An 18,972-nucleotide genomic window follows, 5' to 3' on the forward strand; every position below is an offset into this window, starting at 1 on the left:
GGAAATACAGATTTATTCTGGGCTTGGTATTTGTTGTAGTTACTATACCCTCTCAAATGCAATATTATTTTACTGATTTGAACATAATGTTAATTTAAAAGGATGGTCTCTACTAATCATAAATGCACAACAAGCTCCATGAAAAACTCCTCATTCTCAGAGTTTAATAAATGGTGTTTTCCTCTGTGCAGAGAGACAATCAGTGCTGATCAGCAGCAGCTGCTGGAGGATTCCCTCCTTTAAAGCTGGCTGGTGCTCAGGCAACACTCTCTTGGAAAACTGCAGAGATGGCAGCTGTTTGGATGTCCGTCTGTGTGCTGACTGTTTGCCTGGCCAGAGGTATTTGGCCACATTTTACATTAAACTTCCGTTGGGTCGCTTAAAAACAAATATCGCAAATCGAATATCAATTGCAATATTTACCTGTTTGATAATTGTATTGAAGATGAAGGAATAATGTTTGATTTAACAGCATGTTCCTTGTCCACAGTCTCTGGTTTTCCAGCTGGTGAATATAAGCTGCAGAAGAGACTGAGAGTTGAAAACATTTGATTGAATGAAGTGTTTCTTCTCTCTGTCTGACACTAAACCTTTAATTATACTGTGTCCTACAGATCTGTCTCCCGATGAGATCTCCTTAAAGAAAGCCTTTGCACTTTTCCAGGCGATGGAGTCCATGTTAGACCAAGATGCTAGAGAAGGTGAGCCCTGAAGGCTAAAAGGTCAACAGTACGTGGCGCATTAAAGTGGTGAAAATGATCTGAAAGCTGGGAAATATAAGATTAACTCAAGATATTTAAACCGTGTATAAAAGGGTTTAATACATTATGATATCTGCATTTCTTATACCAAGTTAAGACACCCAGCCCTTGAGGAACACTCTGGGGTGATGTGGCTTTAAACTGGTTTAAAAAAACTTGAAATTGGGAAGATTTTTGTATTTGATGGCCATCCCATGATATATTGTACATGTTGATTCCATGCGTTTGAGAAATATCGTGCCAAATTGAACAACTTTGAGAATTGATCTTAAAAACGGTCTTCAATCCAACAAATGCCACATAAAAAAAAACAAGAACTAAAAGAAAACTACAGAACAATTCACGCTCTGATTTCAGTCGACGTATAACATCACGTGATTTATTTTGGTTGTTAATCAATCGCCTTTCTTTCAGTACAACTGGAACCCAATGACGTGGAAGCTGAGGCGTCTGGTCACCAGAATCCTGAACAAATGCCCCAGAGCGTCAACGAGACAACAAATGTCCAGAACCAGGTCGTAAAGAGGGACAACGGGACGGCGGGGGCCGTCCAGAACCGGGTCGTCATTAGGGGAAATTCCACTGCGGGGCGTGACCTAAAATGGGTCATCATAGGAGGCGACTCCACAACTGAGGACGTCCAGAACCGGGTCGTCATTAGGGGAAACGCCACTGCGGGGGGCGTCCAGAACTTGGTCATCATTAAGGACAAAGCCAAGACGGGGAGCGTACAGAACCTGATCGTCATTAGCGAAACCGCCACAGCAGAGACTGTCCAGAACCGGGTCGTCATTAGGGGAGTGGCCAAGGAGGGGGATGTCCCAAAATGGGTCATCATTGGGGGGGAATCCACGACTGGGGACGTCAAGAACCGGTTTGTCATTTGGGGCGAAGCAACGAAGGGGGGTGTCCAGCAGAACCTGGTCCCCATGGACAACGGCACAACGGGTAACGTCCAGCAGAACAACAGCACGACGGGGGGTATCCAGCATGAGCACGAAGGTGAGCTCTAAAGGCCAAAAAGACAACAGTATGTGTCGCATAAAGGTTGTGTAAAAGATCTGAAATCTGTGAAATGTATGATTTTAATCTGAAACACAGCAATGTCAAACTAATCATGTGTATAAGAGCTAAAACAAACGACTTGCATGTCTTGTAAGTTAATGCATCAATGTTTGGTTGCTGAATTCACTGCCAACATCGCTCTTTTTTTTTTTCACAAATACAGGATTTATTAAGTAACCAGTCCCTTGAGGGACTAGTACAGAAGACTTCATGCTGTGATTTCAGTCTAGAGAACATCATTTATTGTCTTGACGTCCGTCATTTATGACACAAATGTTTTTTCAGCACTCCTGGATACCCATGAAGTAGACGAGCAGTTGTTGAACGGGACGATGAGCGACGAGGAAAAGTTCAACGAGACGATGAGCGACAAGGAAAAGTTCAACTGGACGATGAGCGACGAGGAAAAGTTCAACGGGACGACGAAAAGGAAAAGTCCAACGGGACGATGAGCGAGGAGATATTCAATACTGCATAGATTAATCTCGTCTATTTTGAGTGCCTTGGAGAGCTTGATATCTGAGATGTTATCTTAGCAGCAATATAATAAAATGTGTATACATTTCTTAAATCAGTCAATCCAATGTTTGTATTGCAATGCTTGGCTCTTATCATGCATAAATCTTCCCATAACAGTCCAATAAAAGCTCATATGCACTAGGAAAGTATTTTAAAAAACGATCATACTACATAGGATTAGCATACATCGGTCATGTCAGTATAAGGGAGAAGATTAAATGTGCAATATTTAGAAAAATGTTCATCAGAAAACCTTGCCATCCTTCCAAATGCAGCCTTTATTGCAGGTTAGTCTGAAGTCCATATGCACTTCTATGTGCTGGACTATAACAAGATGGTAAAAAGGTGGTCTATTATAATAACAATTTAGACTCAAAAGAAAATTCAAGAATATAAACTTGGTATGCCCAATTCAGGGTTTGACAATCTTCTAAACCTTTCACTCAAAATATAAATGTTCATTTTATTTTCTGCATTTATTTTCAATCTGTATTTGCCAGAAACACACATTTCTAAAAAAATAACAACTGAATCGGCACCGTTAAAAAATGCTTTAAATTCGCCAAAATGACGAGACATTTGCGAGGACATTTTGAGGGTTTTTCTAGAGTCTCATAACGAGTAAAACCCGTAGGCGTGCTCCTTCCCGTTCCTGTAGCCTACTGGTAGTATTGAGTATGTAAGTGGCTTTGGATAAAAGCGTCGAACAAGTGACATGTAATGTAAAGATAAAAGGGGAGCAGTCGTGGTTGGGGCTGTAGTTGTTGAGACTTTATCCTCTACGAGTCTACGGACATATTGATTTGTACATCTAGGATGTCGGATAAACAACATTGTGAAATGGTTAACATTTTTAACATCAAGTAACCTAGCAAGACCTCAGATTTGGAGATGAAATGTAGGTTTGATATAATGTTCATTGACTGAAAAATGTGTGATGTTGCCGAAAGAAACCAACTCTTTGAGTAATTTGGGTGGCTCTTAAAAGAGCCATTGTTTTTCCAGTCAGGGTGTAGATGTTTAACCTCCGAAGCACAGAGTGCGGCCCTGCCTCTTCAGGGCATACACCACATCCATGGCGGTCATCGTCTTTCTCTTGGTGTGCTCGGTGTAGGTGACGGCATCACGGATCACATTCTCCAGGAAGACCTTCACAGCACATCACAAAGGCATTTAAAAAGTCACTGACTACAACATAGACACAGATTAAAACGAACAGACATAAGAAAAACAGATATCGGGAAACATGATATATACATATATATATGTATATATATCATTAATTCAATTATAGAAGGACCCTTGGTTGTGTTACATCACAGCTAAATAAGATCCCTTGATTCAATCAGATTCCAGTGGCTACCAAACTACAGGGATAAGACATAAAACAGGGGGGTTCAGATCAAAGTACATCATAGGTTCAGTCATGCGCAGACGATAACCAATCCCGTGCGAGCAACAGCACAGCTATATTTGCATCGAGGGAATATAAATAGACCGCGCTGTGTCTGAGAGGCACCGAGTCTGACCAACCTCACTCTCACATCATGCCTGCGGATGCACCCCCCGTGAAAGCGGCCAAGAAGGGCTCAAAGAAAGCCGTCGCTAAGAGCGTCAGCAAGACTGGAAAGAAAAGGAGAAAGTCCAGGAAGGAGAGCTACGCCATCTACGTCTACAAGGTGATGAAGCAGGTCCACCCCGACACCGGCATCTCCTCCAAGGCCATGGGCATCATGAACTGCTTCGTGAGTGACATCTTTGAGCGCATCGCCGGTGAGGCTTCTCGTCTGGCTCACTACAACAAGCGCTCCACCATCACCTCCAGGGAGATCCAGACCGCTGTCCGCCTGCTGCTGCCTGGAGAGCTGGCTAAACACGCCGTGTCTGAGGGCACCAAGGCCGTGACCAAGTACACCAGCTCCAAGTAAACTCTGCTGCTGACCTACCAACATCACAAAGGCTCTTTTAAGAGCCACCCAACCCATCCAAAGAGCTCATCCTGTTATACTCTATAACTACTCCACCAGCAATCTAAATAGCTTATTACACTAAAGTAAACATCTTATTTAAACAGAATGCTTTGTAAAGCAAGATAAACCATGATTGAATATCGTCCATTCTTCACTATACTTGTTTATACCACCTCACTGGTGTTTCTTTTTCCAAAATGAATACATGTCACAATATGAAGGAAATATGGTGGTTATTTTACTGCAACCCTGAGAGAAAATGCTAAGTGGTAATCTTTATCTTAGCAAATCTTTAAAGGGGACAAATAAACACTTTATTAAATGTTGTCCCTCTGCCACCACAAACTCAAATGTGCTCTAACAACAATCCAAATGGTGTTTCTTGCTGACACTTAAAGTCTCCCTTGAATGATTGACACCGGTAATACAAAGTGATGGGGTTTAATGAGATAGAAGAGAATCATTTCACCAATCTGTAATGTCAAAAACACAAACGAAAAATGCTTTGCAAATGCTTGTGAAATAAATAATACATATAAACAACATTCATATGGGCACATACATTCAATATGAATAAGTAGGCTGTATACCTACATCTTCCACACAAATAAACTCATACTTTTATAAGGTGATCTAATTTTACTGCAGAAGATCATGATTGATTTGCTAATAGGTATTCATTTGACGTCTTACACTCACACTAAAAGCTGGTGCCATTTAAAGACTGTTTCTGCACACTACATTATTAATGAATTCATTCCTTTGGGTTGTAACTGTTGTTAATTCTCATATTTAACTTTTGGGCAGATGTTTAGTGTTGTTGACTAAATGATTCCTTTATTTCAGAGCGAGTTTTTTCACTACAAATTAAATCATGGTTATACATTAGAAAATGACAGGGTTATCGTTATATTATATTTAATCATATTTATTTCTCCCTAAACTAAACAAAAGTTCATTTGAGGTGCCCCCGGATCATCCCCTGTGGAGGAGTGGTTTACATTGTCCAATAGTAAAGCAGCTACAGCACACGTGTCTCCCGGCCTGCACCAATCAGCGCTGCCCTGCTCCGGCAGCTCCTTTATAAAGCCACTGCTCACAGATACACAGCACTCCTTCTCTCACTGTGAACACCGAGAAACTACAATGGCCAGAACCAAGCAGACAGCGCGTAAATCCACCGGAGGAAAGGCTCCCAGGAAGCAGCTGGCCACCAAGGCTGCTCGTAAGAGCGCCCCGGCCACCGGCGGAGTGAAGAAACCTCACCGTTACAGGCCCGGTACCGTGGCTCTGAGGGAGATCCGCCGCTACCAGAAGTCCACCGAGCTGCTGATCCGCAAGCTGCCCTTCCAGCGTCTGGTGAGGGAGATCGCTCAGGACTTCAAGACCGACCTGCGCTTCCAGAGCTCCGCCGTCATGGCTCTTCAAGAGTCCAGCGAGGCTTACCTGGTTGGCCTGTTCGAGGACACCAACCTGTGCGCCATCCACGCCAAGAGGGTCACCATCATGCCTAAGGACATCCAGCTGGCTCGCCGTATCCGCGGGGAGAGGGCTTAAACTGACCTTAGACCAGAACACCCAGACACAACGGCTCTTTTAAGAGCCACACACATTTTCAAAGAGTTTCAATCCTACTCATTATTAGGATGACACTGGTTCTTATTATTTTTGGTTAACTACCGTGATGAATGAAACATAGGAAATGTTTCAGGTTGTTTACTGAAGTTACAAAGACAATAATATGTGAGTAACAGGTCAGTGTAAACACAAGCTTATGTCAATTATGGATCATCTAAACTATTTATAGACAAATATGTTATAAAGTTCTAAAACCCAAGAGCCTCAAGTTATACGTATATTCCTTAATAAACTCAATAAATCTTGAGTCGTGGCTGTGGTCCTGGATCATAAGTTCTGGATGGATATCCTCGTGGATTCATCTTCTTATTATACACACATGCATTTCCAAACATTTGGACTACCTATGTTGCAAATGTATTATCTTTTCAATTTACACACGGCATCTATTGCACGTCTGTCCGTCCTGGGAGAGGGATCCCTCCTCTGTTGCTCTCCCTGAGGTTTCTCCCATTTTTCCATTTAAACTGTGGGTTTTCTCTGGAAGTTTTTCCTTGTACGATGTGAGGGTCTAAGGACAGAGGGTGTCGTATTGTCATACTGATATTCTGTACACACTGTGAAGTCCACTGAGACAAATGTAACATTTGTGATATTGGGCTATATAAATAAACATTGATTGATTGATTGATTGATAAAAAAAACAGGAACACATTCAGGGGGATATAAATATGAGGAGTACGTCCACCCTCAGACTCATCCCTCCTCGGACAGTCCTCTGTGGCTGGAGCCGTCAGGCTGAACAGCCAGGGGCCAAACCTGTGACCAAGTAACAGTAACTGTACTGTTTGTACAAACACCTGCACACTTACATGTACATAATATCTAACAATCCAAACCCAAATATGTATTTATCACAACAGTTACTATATTACTTTATTTGTGTATCATTTGTTTTCCTTGTGAATCTGTACTGTCCTGTTTTTCACTCTGACTCTGTTTCTGCTTTACATCCTGAATATCCACAAGCAGGGGTGAATAAAGGTCCATCTTATCCTAATTTATTTATGAAACAAGTGTAACATCTAGAAGGAAGTGAGGTAGATAACAAGTAAACATAGAGTTAGATACAGATTACTGTACGAGCAAAAGATGGAATAACTAAGAAGCAGGCAGCATCAGTAATAATTTCAACGAGGAATGTATCGCACAACAATGTGGAAAGAGATTTTCAAGAGGTAACAAATAAATAAAACAAGAATTAATCAGAACTAAACAGTTAACTAAACATAACAACTAATAAGTGATATTAGATATAATTATATAACACTCGGTCTGGGACATCCTTATCCACCTTTTCATGATAATGTAAACACTTGAAGGAACATGTTTACTGCACAACTTTTACTTCTAGTTTATTACTTCATACAGTGTGGTATTAATATGTTTCTTCCATCTTTTATTCTGGTTATCTCCATCCTTCACTGACTCATTTTTAGATTTTCGTCAGAGAAGATGCACTTTATATAATCAGTGTTTATAAATACACATTATCTTAACAAGAAGATTACGCTTCCTGTTCCTCTCGAAAATCAATGAGCCTTTTCTCAACAAAGAATAAAGCTGCCTTTAGGTCCATTAGATCTGCTCATAGTAGTGATTTACAACTAGAACTTCAATATGATGTATTAAATGTATGTGTCATTTTAATACAATAAAGTGATAATATATTGACACAGAGGTTTAATAGGACTTCACTGTCAGAATTACTTTGGGTTTCATCATGTGTTGATTATTATTTCATTGTGTAACTTCATGTCTTTCTCTTTACTTGCTGCTGTGAGCTGCCTGCATCAGTAGGCTGTTAGCGTCACATTGTAAAATAATGAAAATAAATAAATAGGCCGAAATTGTTAAAACTGTGCTCATCTGACAGAGATTATACATATATTCAATACATTTACTAGAATAGCTCCAGGTTTAGTGTCTTTATTTTTCGTAGCAACTGGAAGAAGACGTGAGCTTCCTTCTGATTGGACGATCTTCAATACGCTCGCTGATGGCCAATCAGAGAGCAGCTGGTGGATATAAATAGCCGCTGTGGCGATGAGACAGTCACACTTCTTTGTAAACGCGAGAAAGCAATTATGTCTGGAAGAGGGAAGACCGGAGGAAAGGCCCGAGCCAAGGCTAAGACACGCTCCTCTCGTGCTGGCCTCCAGTTCCCCGTCGGCCGTGTCCACAGGCATCTGAGGAAGGGTAATTACGCCCATCGTGTCGGTGCCGGAGCCCCGGTGTACCTGGCCGCTGTGCTGGAGTACCTGACCGCTGAGATCCTGGAGCTGGCTGGAAACGCCGCCCGGGACAACAAGAAGACCCGTATCATCCCCCGCCACCTGCAGCTCGCCGTCCGCAACGACGAGGAGCTGAACAAGCTGCTGGGAGGAGTGACCATCGCTCAGGGAGGCGTGCTGCCCAACATCCAGGCTGTACTGCTGCCCAAGAAGACCGAGAAAGCTGCCAAGAAGTGAACACCCTGTTCCCGCCTCAACAAACAAAGGCTCTTTTAAGAGCCACACACTTCTATCCAGAGAGCTTTCCTTCACCAAACACTTTTATATTTATTTAATCAACGACTATAGTGTCTTATTTTTAGTTTCCACTACCCTAATGATGTATATTGTGGTGTAACTGCTTTTTCAACAGATGTTTCTAAACTGAGAAAATCTGGCCAGTGCATTGCAATTATACCAAAGCCCCCTGATGGTCAAAACCACAATACACACATAGTACAGATAATCATTTTCAGCCGGTTTGAAATTCAGGTTTACTTCATAACAGCTTTCTTCAGTGTCGCTTTATCAGAAATATAAAAAAAGGGATACCACTCAAACATAAATGCCAATATTATTAAACAAGTACTGTGGTATCTGCTGCATATGCATCAAGCATTATTAACTCCCAGTGATCAGACACTCCATTAATGTGTGCAGAGATAGTTTAATGGAGTTCATTTTGTACTTACAAGTGTTTAGTTAGTAAGCAGTAGTATATAACAAGTCTACATCCAGTTGTAAGAAAATAGCAGTAATGTTTCCTCAGAGTAAAACTTTAAATCTCTTTCCACGTAGTACACTTCATCCTCTACACACAGTGGCATAGGGCAGTTTATTGTGAAAAACAACAGGGACAAAGTGAAAATGAAAAATGAATTAACCTGGGAGAATTGAGTCAGTTTCACAATCAGATGTATAATTATATGTGTTAGAAAGTATTTGCTGTACAGCTTTTACTCGTAAATAGTGCCTTTCTTAGGGGTAAAAGCTGTGATTCCCATTGGAGTGATATCTAATGTGGTATCTAATTATTTATCACTTGGTTGGTCTTGGTTGGTTTCCCTAGCTACATTTACCTATTTTCTGTAATTTATTTATTCCTAACATTGTGATCTTCAAGTATAAAAATGTAATACTTTCCGCCTTATTCTTATACATCATTTTTCAGAGTGTGTTAGCAAAGTTTGCAATGATTGAGATTCCTAAGGTGTTCTTAAAGAGTCTGTTTCCTTTCACACATTTTTCAGTCAATGAATCAATGATATTTAAAGTGTCACCTATTGGACAATATTGTTTATCCGACATCCAAGATGCACAAATCAATTATGTTCTAAAAACCACATAGGGTTTTGTCACAAGTCAGCCACTGGGTATTGTCCACAGTCATCAAAGTGGTTTTTAAACCATTTTAGTTATGTATCTAATGATTCCCGAGATTTCAAGAAACGTTTGTCTGGATGATTTGTAACTACATATTTTAAATGTTTAAAATCCTCTTTGTGACTATTCAGTATATCACACAATACCTGTGTTAGAAAATAATTTTCAACACTTCAGTTATTTGTTCTTTATTGTAATTCTATAATCTTGTAAATATAACAGAAATCTAAATATCAACATGTCATGAATATATGACTTGTCAGATATCACACATGATCAGTTTAGATAACAGGACTGATTTACATATTAAATGATAATGGTGTTTTAGGCACCAAAATGTATGCTTTTGTTAGGACATTAGGGTCATACAGAGTGAGATCGCTACCCCTTTAAGGGAAGGGTGTGGCACGTGCATGTGTGAGTGGGTATGGTAGAGCGAGAGTGAGCGAGCGGTAATATGTTTTCTGGAAATGAAACGAGGCAGCAGGAAAAAGCATAGGTCTGTGATGTATCTTGTGAAACGGAAAAACTAAATAAATACAACGACCTCCCAAGACGAGCTCGCCTCTCTCTCTCTCCAGTGATTTGATAAAGTGGGTTATTGAACCCGAAGCGTGTTGCTTCTGCCCTGGGAGACGACAGAGAGTCATCCCCCCTGTTTCCTCGACCACGGTCTGGGAGACGACAGGAAAGTTCAACACTTTTAAGGCTAAACATTTCATCATGGAAAGAACTAGGTCTATTATCTTCCCTGCATTTGAGGACGAACACCAAACTCAATAATGGGCCTGTGAACTTCCACTCATACTGTTAACGATGCCATGATCTTAGGGCAGGAATACCGTGAACATAGTTTAACGTGACAGAGGAACAAATACAGACATACACCGTCGGCTTTGCTTCAACCCAAGTGACACGTTTTATTGCGCATGTCCCTTTTATGGTTATGGGTAGAAAGGATCCGTCTAGTGTAAAACTCTCGCGAGAGTTTGCAAGTCACGTGGCTGAATGTTTACGTTTGGCAGGCATCCTTTCAGTTACGATCGTTAACATCAGTGGGCCACAACAAATGATCGTGAGAAGCTAAACTATCTATTAATTATGTCAATGACAGGGAGTGTGATTGTTGAAATAGGGTGTTAGCGTTCTTGTTGGTGTTCAAAGAAGAATGACAACACTGTAGATCACCAACACTATGGTTTAATTTTTATTCACAGGCAAGTCAATGTTGTCGCAGTAAAAGTCCCAAGATAGCTCCTGGTGCGATAAAATGTTCCCTTTCAGTGTTTTACTATTATCCTGCTGCATTAATGTGTATGTTGCATCATGTTACTGCTGTAGATGTGTTTCCGAGCCGCTCCAACGAGAGTTACAACGAGAACGTGACGTCACATTTACACAAGACGGATCCTTTCTAGCCATAACCCCCTTTTATCACGGGAATACAGGAAGTGATTAGTATAAGAGTATTAAATAAACAAATTCATATATTACATTTCATAATTCAACACCCCCACTTACTCTTATACTGCACAATTTCTCAACATGAACTCAAATGTAAACGCCTTATACACTTGCACAATAACAGTGTTTTACATTTATGGGGTTATTTACATTCCAAACAAATACTTTACAAAATGTCTCACTTTTGACCTTTGTTGCAGGCTTAGTGAAAATATCAGCAACCATATCAGCTGTAGGGCAATAGTCAATGGTTATCATGTTATCACTCAGTAGTTTGAACAATATGATACTTGATATCCACATGTTTACATCGTTGACGACATACTGGGTTCTTGGATAGAGCAATTGCACCCTTGTTATCTTCAAAGATTTTCACAGGAGTATATTGACCCTCACTGTCCATGCTCTCTATTAGCTGCACAAGATACAAACTCTCTTGTGCTGTGGCAGCCAGTGCCATGTACTCTTCCTCACATCTCAAAAAAGCTACTGTTTGCTGTTTCTTTGATCTCCAATAAATAACAGGCCCATCGCTAGTTAGACTAAAACAGTACCCTGTTATACTCCGTCTGTGATTTTGGTCTGTTGCCCAATCCGCATCACAGTATGCAACAAGTTTCAGTTTTTCATCTTGTTGTTTAAAACAGGGGTTCCCAACCTTTATTGTGCCAAGGACCGGCAGATACATTAAAAAAAAATTGCGGACCGGTTGCCAATTTTAACTGATTTGAATATTTACTCACTAGAAGGTGGCAACAGAGGCTAATTGTATTTAACAACCTGAAGAAATACCAATATGCATGCATCCAAAACATATTAATGACGTTTAAAACCGGGATACAATTAAAACAAAAAATTAGGACCACTGTACACATATTGATATAACTGAAATGTCAGGGAGATCCCTGGGCTTGTTTGCCAGCCATAATAACGTCATACCGGCGCGTTCGTTCCGGTGCACTCCGACAGCATTTAGCACTACATCGAGATTAAGATTAAACTAATTTATACATACCTATGGAGTTGGCCAGATGTGTGTACATTACTGTTCATGGTATTTTGAAAACAAATGCCGCTATTGGACACACACACACACACACACACACACACACACACACACACACACACACACACACACACACACACACAGCGGAGCTGAGCAGAGCACATACACACACACATCATGCGCCTTTGTGACCGGACATTTCCTTCATACAACGAGTAATAGGGGGAATAATCGGGCCGTTCGATGTGCGTGTGGTTGAAACGTAGCAGCCTGCAGTGGGGAACACAGTGAAGGCGGTGTGTACGCGGTGGTGCTGCACTTCTCAGAGGCTGCCTCCTGATGCTGCAGCCATTTCATGAAGTGAAGGAGGCTTTACAAATAAAAAAATAGCTCTACACCCCTGGCCGCAATGTCCTTAAAATGAAGTCTGAGTTCAAAATATATCTTAAATAATGTATGCACTGCCATTTCCCTAACAAACATAACAGTCTGTGATTAAACGGTTGTCTCCTGTGTGCTCCACTTCCTATTGGCGCACCTCCTGTAACTTTCTCTGCGCATGAGGCTGAGACCTTATGCTAACCAATTTTGATTTATTTTGGATGTTTTGGATGAAATAATATGACTGGTATAAAATAAAAAAATTAATTTAATTTTTTTTGATAAAATATTTTTATAATTCTGCAAATATTACGATAAACTCACAGCTATTTCGCGGCCCGGCAGTAACACCTCCGCGGCCCGGTACCGGTCCGCGGACCGGGGGTTGGGGACCCCTGGTTTAAAACATAGCTCCTGATTAATTGTGCCCTTTAAGTACCTCAATACATGTTTAGCAGTTAACCAGTGTTGTTCTTTTGGCTCTGAAAAATACTGTGACAGTTTACTGACTATCCAACTTAGATCAGGCTGTGTAGATGTCATTAAATATATTAAGCTGCCTACCACTTCACGATATTGCGTTGCATCAACAGCTTCACCATCATCATCAAAGTTTTGTTTCTGTTCACACGGGGTGGACCTTGGCTTACAGCAGTGGTTCTCAAAGTGGGGGGCGCGCCCCCCCTGGTGGGCGCAGAGGCATGCCAGGGGGGGCGCGAGAGACCAGGAGGAAAAATGGTTATAAAAAAAAAAAAAAAAAGATTTAAAAAAAAAAAAAAAAAAAATCATAATTTGAAAAATTATTGATTCGAAAATAATATGATGCAGTACAGTACTATTACGTCTGGGTCTCTGTTTCATTAAAGCTCGGCTCTGTGTGTGTGTGTGTGTAACGAGCCATTTTGTGTGCGCGTGAGAGAGAGAGAGAGAGAGCGCACCGGTACTGGAGATCGTTGTTGTTAGCTTCTGGTGCTAGCGAGCTACGCTAACGGATATAAGGAGTTTTTTCAACAACAAAGTGGAGGAGAGTCCTCTCCTGTCAGACTGAGAGCTAAAGGACTCTCTCAGTGTTATCTCAGTGGGTCTCAAATGTTTTGGTCACCATTAATGTAAATAATTATTTCCGAGGCACACGGTTATATGATCATTATAGTTATAAAAAAATAAGAGAATAAATGAAAAACAGGTATGAAATACTATATAACAGTAAAACAAGAATAAAGTTTAAAAGGGTGATTTGTAAAATATCCATCAAGAAAAAGTAAATCTGTTTACATTTCTGTTTCATATGGGTGTTGAGAGATGTATCCATAGATCTCTTCATTTCGCTCTCAAAGTGCACCAGATTGATGCTTTTAACTTCAATATTTAAAAATAAATCTTCCCGGGGAAGCTTGCCCCCGGACCCCCCTATGTGACGTCCACACATCACCTATAAAAATAGCACTTTATCCCTGCTTACACCTATTCTTCATTGTAACAGTCGCGGGTACGTTGTGTATTTGCGTGGGGATTGTTGCAGTAGAAAATTCCACTGTAGCGACCGGTACATTAATGGGAAACCCTAAATGTTTGAGCACCCTCTATGAAACGTCAAGCTACCCCACAGCACCCCCAAAATAAATCTCTGGCGACGCCACTGAGCCTGATTATTCGTTTTGGGGGGGCCCGACTTTTTTTTTTCTCCAAAGGGGGGGCCTGACAGAAAAAGTTTGAGAACCACTGGCTTACAGTCATTCATACCAAACTTTTCCAGTATTTTTGTAATGGATTTCTTTTGACCCATCTTTATTTCTCCTTTTTCCTGAGTAAAGTCAATGCCTAGGAAATGTTTAAGTTTCCCAAGATCCTTCATTTTGAATTTTGTGCTCAACATTTCTTTCACAGTATTAATTGTGTGAATATTATTAGCTGCGATAAATAAGTCATCCACCCAAATAATCAGAATGATCCTCTCATTTTATATTCCTTTACTGTAGACACAGTGATCAGCTGGGTTTTGTACAAAACCGTTCTCACAGAGATGATCATGCAACATTTTCTTCCAGATTGTTTTAACCCATACAATGATTTGTTCAGCTTGCAGACTAGCTTTTCATCTTTGTCTGACTTGACCTCAAAACCTTCAGGTTGCTGTACATACAGCTCACAATCAATTGGAGCGTGTAAATACGCAGTTTTAACATCCATCTGATGTAGGTGTAAGTCATGTTGAGCTGCCAGTTGCATCAAGCTTCTTACTGATGTCATGTTTGCAGTCGGGGAAAATGTCTCTTTATAGTCTATTCCTGCCACTTGACTATATCCCTTTGCAACATATCTGGATTTATATATCTCAGTCTTTTCTGTGTTTTCTTTGATTGTATAGACCCATCTACCCCCCACTGCATTTTTGCCCTCTGGTAGTGTGGTCAATGTGAATGTGTCATTTTCCTTAAGATAATTAATTTCCTCCTGCATAGCATCAGTCCAGAGTTTCGACTCTGCTGAGTTCATGGCCTCTTGAAAGGTGTTTGGTACATTACACATTACTCTGTAGTAGTAGTCAATATTTACATACTTCTGGTTGTCACACCGTACTTTACATTCGTAGTCCTCTAAATACTGAGGTCTCTTCCTTTCTCTTTGGGGATAGCTCCTATTTTGACCTACTGCTCCCTTTCCTGTCTGAGTGTTTGTGTCATCTGTCTCAGATCGAGCTTCCTGTGTCTCTTTTGGACACGAGTCAGTCCCCTGGGTTTCTGGCTTGGTGGATACAAACCTTTTCTCATAAAAATCGTCATCACTTGCCTCAAAATCAGTCTGTGTGTGTCGCTCGACTATACTTTTTGTGACAAACTTCACTTGCCTGTGTTTTCGAACCCTACCTGCGTCTGGGTTGTAGACTAGGTATGCTGGGCTGTTTTTATCATACCCCACAAAAATACCCTTCTCACACCTCGAGTCTAACTTTTTATTTTCCTGCTTGTATGCATAGCATACAGATCCAAATATATTCATTTTCGAGAGGTTAGGCTTACGTCCTGTCAGCATATAATAAGGCGTCTGTCCTACACATCTGTTGTAACATCTGTTACGTATTACAGCTGCAGTCATGATGGCTGTCTAAAAACTATGCTCAACGGGTGATTTGTTTAACGCATGCTCAGTACCCAACCAATCCCGTGTGAGCAACAGCACAGTCTCATTTGCATCGGATGAATATAAATTACCACACTGTGTTCGAGTGAATTTCTACTTCGTCATCCCACAACCGTTGAAAATGCCTGAAGCAGCCAGCGTCAAAGCGCCCAAGAAGGGCTCCAAGAAAGCCGTCTCTAAGACCGCCACCAAGACCGGCAAGAAGAGGAGAAAGTCCAGGAAGGAGAGCTACGCCATCTACGTTTACAAGGTGATGAAGCAGGTGCACCCCGACACCGGTATCTCCTCCAAGGCCATGGGCATAATGAACTGTTTCGTGAGTGACATCTTTGAGCGCATCGCCGGTGAGGCCTCTCGTCTGGCTCACTATAACAAGCGCTCCACCATCACCTCCAGGGAGATTCAGACCGCTGTCCGCCTGCTGCTGCCCGGAGAGCTGGCTAAACACGCCGTGTCTGAGGGCACCAAGGCCGTGACCAAGTACACCAGCTCCAAGTAAACTGCTGCCGCTACTGCTACAAACCAACGGTTCTTTTAAGAGCCACCCACTTCATCTACTGCTGCTTCCTTTCCTCTTGTATAGTGTCTATACGTCAACATAATTTCCATTTTAATACAACTAAAATAATACTTATAATAATACTAAGAAGTGAACACACTTCTTTCTTTAAGCTGGTTTTGAAATTATGAATTGGTGGTAGTGACATTAAACTGCTCACTTGGATCATCTTCCTGTGATCTGGCTTTTACTATTTACATGTTGTTCATTTTACTTTCTGAGCAGTATTTTTTTACATATTTTTGTTTGTATTTTACATCACTTCAACCTGGAGGTTTTTGTGTGTGTGTGTGAGAGACACAAATGAGAATAGGTTTATTACCAAGTAGGTTAACACATACAAGGAATTTGCTTTGGTATATTTGGTGCATACAAAGACAGAATGAATAATACCTAGCAAAACTACTAAAATCAAAATGTGAAATAAGAGATGTCCTCAAAATTACAAATTACATAAATAAGTTACAACTGATGATCATTTTTTCCCCGTTAAATGTTAAGCCCAAACAGCTGCATCTATTTATTTAGGTGGGTGTGTCATTTGTGTTATAATACGACATATATTTAATAAGTGAATTACACACTGTAAATGATCATTAAGTATGACAACTTTTTGAATGTCTTAATGTTCTCTACACATTGAGACTTTCGCTTCTTAAATTACAGGAGTTTATATTCATCTTTGAACGGGTGAAACAATTTCAGAAAATTCAGTCTCATTCTGAAAGGATTTCAGGCAGCAGACCAATCTGTTTTCTGATTGGACGATCACTGTTACGGATCAATCTGACCAATGAGCGTACAGCTGCGTTCCTTTATAAACTGGTGAGAACGATGATCTACTTCAATCACATAGAAAATGTCTGGTCGCGGGAAAGGTGCAGGAAAAGTTAGGGCGAAGGCCAAGACTCGCTCATCCCGTGCCGGGCTCCAGTTCCCCGTCGGCCGTGTCCACAGGCATCTGAGGAAGGGTAACTACGCCCATCGTGTCGGTGCCGGAGCCCCGGTGTACCTGGCCGCTGTGCTGGAGTACCTGACCGCTGAGATCCTGGAGTTGGCTGGAAACGCCGCCCGGGACAACAAGAAGAGCCGCATCATCCCCCGCCACCTGCAGCTCGCCGTCCGTAACGACGAGGAGCTGAACAAGCTGCTGGGAGGAGTGACCATCGCTCAGGGAGGCGTGCTGCCCAACATCCAGGCTGTGCTGCTGCCCAAGAAGACCGAGAAGGCCGCGAAGAAGTGAGGAACACCCTGATCCCGCTTCAACAAACCACAAAGGCTCTTTTAAGAGCCACCCACTTTCAACTAAAGACATTTCTCTCTCCTTGCCCTATATGTATTGATGTGCACAACATGTCATGTTACACCAAGTCACCCAACTAACAACACACATTATAGAGAAATATACAATTGAATTATAACCCTAAATTACTATCATTAATATATGTACTGCAGGTTGTAGCCTCTCTAAAATAAAGCCTTACTTCAACTAAAGCAAACTATTTTTCACAATTTCCTTCCTGCATTCAGCATGTTAAATACCACATTCTCAAATGAATAGCGGTGTGGTTTCTGCATCTGTTAGTCCATATAAATAAAGCCACAACGTTTTTTGGACCCATCATTAGTGTTTAACTCAGTTTACACTACACTATATCAGTATTACTTATTGGGAGGTGTCTGCTTTTCAACGATCACTAGCGTACCGTAGCATTTCAGCACTCGATGGTATCTTTAGCCCACACGCACATTGAAATGAATAACAGGTTATATTTAGTTCCAGCCTTTATCCACCAGATGTCAGTGTTCACCAACTAATGTTTGGAACTGACCGAAAATAGTGTCTCTATTGTAGTGGATTAAATATTAACACATTTGTCTTTCTAACAGTTCTTTATTTATTTTGTATTAGCATTTTGAGAAATTAGGTGCATCTAATACATATATTAATGAAGTTATTATCTTTTAGCCAATTATCAGTTCTTTAAGGGAAGATAATACATACATAGTTATTTCAATGATGAAATGTTTAGCCTTAAAGCATACATTTTGGTGCCTAAAACACCATTATCCTTGAATATGTAAATCAGTCCTGTTATCAAAACTGATAATGTGTGATATCTGACAAGTTATATGTTCATGACATGTTCATATTCAGATTTCTGTTATATGTAGATATTGTGTGATACACTGGGTAGTCACAAAAAGGATTTTAAACATTTAAAAGGTGTAGTTACAAATCATCTAGACGACCTTCTCTTTAAATCTCGGGAATCATTAGATACATAACTGAAATGGCTTCAAAACCACGTTGATGACTTTGTGAAAAAAAACCTATGTGGTATTTAGAACAGAATTGATTTGTACATCTTGGATGTCGGATAAACAACATCGTCCAATGGGTGAAACTTTTAATATATGAATCCTAGCAAGACTTCTGCCGATGGATTTTAGGTTTGATATGTTGAATGACTGATAAATATGTGATACATTTAATAAAGAAAAACAATTGGACGTGTTGGAGATTTGGAGGATGTTTAAAACCAACTTCGTCTCCGCGTGTCGTTTGATAAGCTGGGTAAATTCGTAAAAAGGAAGGGATTAAGAAACACCAGAATGCAAGTGAAACAATAATCTTGTTTTAATGATACAAGGTAACAATACAAATACAAAGGAATCACGAAGCACTCTGCAGAGTACTCCGGGCTCAGGTTCTACCACGTGTGAGACAGGTCTCAGGAACGGCCGGTCAAAAACAAGAGCGCGAACCAAAGGAAAACACAGGCTTTCAAACTAAAACACAGGAGGAGGT

At 40.8% G+C, this 18,972-nt stretch overlaps 5 protein-coding genes and 1 pseudogene across 6 annotated transcripts; all 6 read left to right on the forward strand.

The window, feature by feature from the left end:
* The first annotated feature begins 286 nt into the window (after positions 1–286).
* Positions 287–2,405, forward strand: LOC307020648 (uncharacterized protein). The gene is made up of 4 exons (XM_079652172.1): positions 287–339; positions 615–701; positions 1,176–1,763; positions 2,112–2,405. Exons 1-4 carry the CDS (start codon positions 288–290, stop codon positions 2,276–2,278), a joined length of 894 nt encoding a protein of 297 aa, XP_079508298.1. The 5' UTR covers position 287; the 3' UTR covers positions 2,279–2,405.
* Positions 2,406–3,883: 1,478 nt separating this feature from the next.
* LOC307020672 (histone H2B 1.2-like) lies at positions 3,884–4,465 on the forward strand. The gene has a single exon (XM_079652199.1). The coding sequence runs from the start codon at positions 3,893–3,895 to the stop codon at positions 4,271–4,273; it is 381 nt and encodes a 126-aa protein (XP_079508325.1). The 5' UTR covers positions 3,884–3,892; the 3' UTR covers positions 4,274–4,465.
* A 982-nt stretch (positions 4,466–5,447) lies between these two features.
* LOC307020655 (histone H3.2) lies at positions 5,448–5,965 on the forward strand. Its single transcript, XM_079652182.1, has one exon. It carries the CDS (start codon positions 5,462–5,464, stop codon positions 5,870–5,872), a length of 411 nt encoding a protein of 136 aa, XP_079508308.1. The 5' UTR covers positions 5,448–5,461; the 3' UTR covers positions 5,873–5,965.
* A 2,065-nt stretch (positions 5,966–8,030) lies between these two features.
* On the forward strand, positions 8,031–8,443 carry LOC307020662 (histone H2A). The gene has a single exon (XM_079652189.1). It carries the CDS (start codon positions 8,041–8,043, stop codon positions 8,422–8,424), a length of 384 nt encoding a protein of 127 aa, XP_079508315.1. The 5' UTR covers positions 8,031–8,040; the 3' UTR covers positions 8,425–8,443.
* Positions 8,444–15,714: 7,271 nt separating this feature from the next.
* LOC307020674 (histone H2B 1.2-like) lies at positions 15,715–16,159 on the forward strand. The gene has a single exon (XM_079652201.1). It carries the CDS (start codon positions 15,723–15,725, stop codon positions 16,098–16,100), a length of 378 nt encoding a protein of 125 aa, XP_079508327.1. The 5' UTR covers positions 15,715–15,722; the 3' UTR covers positions 16,101–16,159.
* A 628-nt stretch (positions 16,160–16,787) lies between these two features.
* On the forward strand, positions 16,788–17,526 carry LOC307020682 (histone H2A-like; annotated as a pseudogene). The gene has a single exon. The product of its transcript is annotated as a histone H2A-like (transcript).
* Positions 17,527–18,972: the final 1,446 nt, after the last annotated feature.

Source organism: Notothenia rossii, assembly GCF_949606895.1.
Source record: "Notothenia rossii genome assembly, chromosome: 9".
Classification (NCBI taxonomy): domain Eukaryota; kingdom Metazoa; phylum Chordata; class Actinopteri; order Perciformes; family Nototheniidae; genus Notothenia; species Notothenia rossii.